This window comes from Salmo trutta, chromosome 13, assembly GCF_901001165.1.
Source record: "Salmo trutta chromosome 13, fSalTru1.1, whole genome shotgun sequence".
NCBI classification, from domain to species: domain Eukaryota; kingdom Metazoa; phylum Chordata; class Actinopteri; order Salmoniformes; family Salmonidae; genus Salmo; species Salmo trutta.
In genome coordinates this window covers 31,511,122-31,514,138 of record NC_042969.1, presented here as the reverse complement: position 1 = coordinate 31,514,138, position 3,017 = coordinate 31,511,122, and the positions used below count along the sequence as shown (strand labels likewise).

Sequence of the window (3,017 nt, the reverse complement as noted above, 5' to 3'; positions counted from 1 at the left end):
ATATGTACAACCATCCACCTGTCCAGGACAAAGGATATCAGAACTGATACAGAGAGAGGCTGCCTGGAATGTCTTTTACCTTGTTGTTATTTGTTATCAAGGGACACAAACAAACAAGAAGATGTTATCAGAGATGTTTGTTTGGATGAAAAGGAGAAACCCAGGGGGCTTTCCTTCTGACGCGGCTCTTCTCTACACTATGAGCTGATTGACCCCTCTCCCCCAGTCCCCCCGCCCCTCCCCTCCCCCACCACACACACACACACATCTTCCCTCCCCACCAAAGATGGATCTGACGAATGACACTATGGTCATCACAGACAGCGACAGGGGCGTCTTATTGGATGACTCCTCAACCCGCGTCCTGACTGGCTGTTTCCTCTCGCTGCTCATCCTCTCCACGTTGCTCGGCAACATCCTTGTGTGTGCCGCCGTCATCAAGTGCCGTCACCTGCGTTCCAAAGTCACCAACTTCTTTGTGATCTCGTTGGCTGTCTCCGACCTCCTGGTCGCTGTCCTGGTGATGCCGTGGAAGGCCGTGACGGAGGTCGCAGGGTTCTGGCCATTTGGCTCGTTCTGCGACACTTGGGTGGCATTCGACATCATGTGCTCCACGGCGTCCATCTTGAACCTGTGTGTGATCAGCGTGGACCGTTACTGGGCAATATCCAGCCCATTTCGCTATGAGAGGAAGATGACTCCTAAAGTGGCGTTCGTGATGATCAGCGTGGCCTGGACGCTCTCCGTCCTCATCTCCTTCATCCCCGTCCAGCTCAACTGGCACAAAGCCCAGACCTTTACCTCTACCTCCATCACTACATCCACAACCACCCCCTACGGCCTCCAGGCCCCCCCAGACTCCTCTAACCCTGTTGGGGATGACAACACACATCAGGCCCCCCGAGACTGGGACAACTGTCACTTCAGCCTGAACCGGACCTACGCCATCTCTACCTCTCTGATCAGCTTCTATATCCCAGTGATCATCATGGTGGTCACCTACACCCAAATCTACCGCATCACTCACCGTCAGATCAGATGCATCGCTACCCTAGAAAGGGCCGCAGAGAGCGCCAAGAACCGACAGAACAGTATGGGTGGAGGTGGCGGAGGATCCAGCATATCCGAATCAGAGAGCTCGTTCAAGATGACGTTCAAACGGGAGACAAAGGTCCTGAAGACGCTGACTCTGATCGTGGGCGTGTTCGTGTGCTGCTGGCTGCCCTTCTTCATCCTGAACTGCATGGTGCCGTTCTGTGAGCCGCCGCCCCGCGGTGCCGCGGCCTCCTTCACCTGTATCAGCCCCACTATGTTTGATGTGTTTGTGTGGTTGGGCTGGGCCAACTCTTCCATCAACCCCGTCATATACGCCTTCAACCCAGACTTCCGTAAGGCCTTCTCTATCCTCCTGGGCTGCAACAGACTCTGTCCCGGAGATCACGGCATGTCTCAATAAGAAATGAGCTCAGAGCCTCAGAACTCCCAGTGGTAATACAACATCTGCTAAGACACTGGTCTCAGAAGAGGATCTACAGGACCAGAAGAGGATCTACAGAACCAGCTGTCATGGAACAACAGAGAACCATGGCATGCCATCATCTGGTGTGTTGTATCGCCATAAGGAAGCAGAGTAAGCATTACAACCTTGGTGTAAAAGGTTTGATGTTGTCGTTGAGGGTGCCACCACCTATCATGCAGTGTGATCTGAATTGGCACTGCAATAAGAGATGAGCGACACTGTGCAGTGTCCCTGACTGTGCAGTGTCCCTGACTGTGCAGTGTCCCTGACTGTGCAGTGAATGCGGGAAGTCTAGTGAAACAGTGTCTCTATAGAGTAGATACTACAGTGAGTCAGGGCCCCAGACTGGACTCTGATCCAGTGAGTCTGGTGTCTCTATAGAGTAGATACTACAGTGAGTCAGGGCCCCAGACTGGACTCTGATCCAGTGAGTCTGGTGTCTCTATAGAGTAGATACTACAGTGAGTCAGGGCCCCAGACTGGACTCTGATCCAGTGAGTCTGGTGTCTCTATAGAGTAGATACTACAGTGAGTCAGGGCCCCAGACTGGACTCTGATCCAGTGAGTCTGGTGTCTCTATAGAGTAGATACTACAGTGAGTCAGGGCCCCAGACTGGACTCTGATCCAGTGAGCGCTGTGTCTCTATAGAGTAGATACTACAGTGAGTCAGGGCCCCAGACTGGACTCTGATCCAGTGAGTCTGGTGTCTCTATAGAGTAGATACTACAGTGAGTCAGGGCCCCAGACTGGACTCTGATCCAGTGAGTCCGGTGTCTCTATAGAGTAGATACTACAGTGAGTCAGGGCCCCAGACTGGACTCTGATCCAGTGAGTCCGGTGTCTCTATAGAGTAGATACTACAGTGAGTCAGGGCCCCAGACTGGACTCTGATCCAGTGAGTCTGGTGTCTCTATAGAGTAGATACTACAGTGAGTCAGGGCCCCAGACTGGACTCTGATCCAGTGAGTCCAGTGACTGCAGACGACAGTAGAGATGAAAAAGGGTGCAGGATGTGATATTAAGACTGTGTGTGACAGAGTACAGGAGGAGAGAGAGCTGTGCTAACGATTCTCCGAGACTGATAATCCACAGACTGGGCAGGTAACACGCACACACACACACACACACACACACACACACACACACACACACACACACACACACACTGTGACCACTACAGATCTCAAATGTCATAGGGGTTTAAGACTCAAACCAAATCATATTTATGTATGAACATAAACATGTGAATTTATCCACAAGTGACTTAGAAACTGCTCTACTGAAGCAGCTAGAAGGATTTCAGACTGTCCAATAGAGATTTACATTGTGTGCATTATTGTGAATTTAACAGAACGTTAAAAAACAGGGACACTTTATTAGAAAAGTGAAGAGATGTAATACAATACTTCAATAAAACATGTTATTTTTTACAATATGTTCTCTTACAAACAGTAACTTTGAGTGTTGTTCAAGTCCATACCAATACTGCAATTGTTT

At 50.3% G+C, this 3,017-nt stretch overlaps 1 protein-coding gene across 1 annotated transcript; it reads left to right on the top strand.

The window, feature by feature from the left end:
* The first annotated feature begins 286 nt into the window (after positions 1–286).
* On the top strand, positions 287–1,721 carry LOC115206753 (D(1) dopamine receptor-like). Its single transcript, XM_029773959.1, has one exon. It carries the CDS (start codon positions 287–289, stop codon positions 1,454–1,456), a length of 1,170 nt encoding a protein of 389 aa, XP_029629819.1. The 3' UTR covers positions 1,457–1,721.
* Positions 1,722–3,017: the final 1,296 nt, after the last annotated feature.

What these genes read in the sequence shown, in the direction of transcription:
- LOC115206753 (XM_029773959.1), top strand. Translation starts at nt 287, where the DNA reads ATGGATCTGACGAATGACACTATGGTCATCACAGACAGCGACAGGGGC.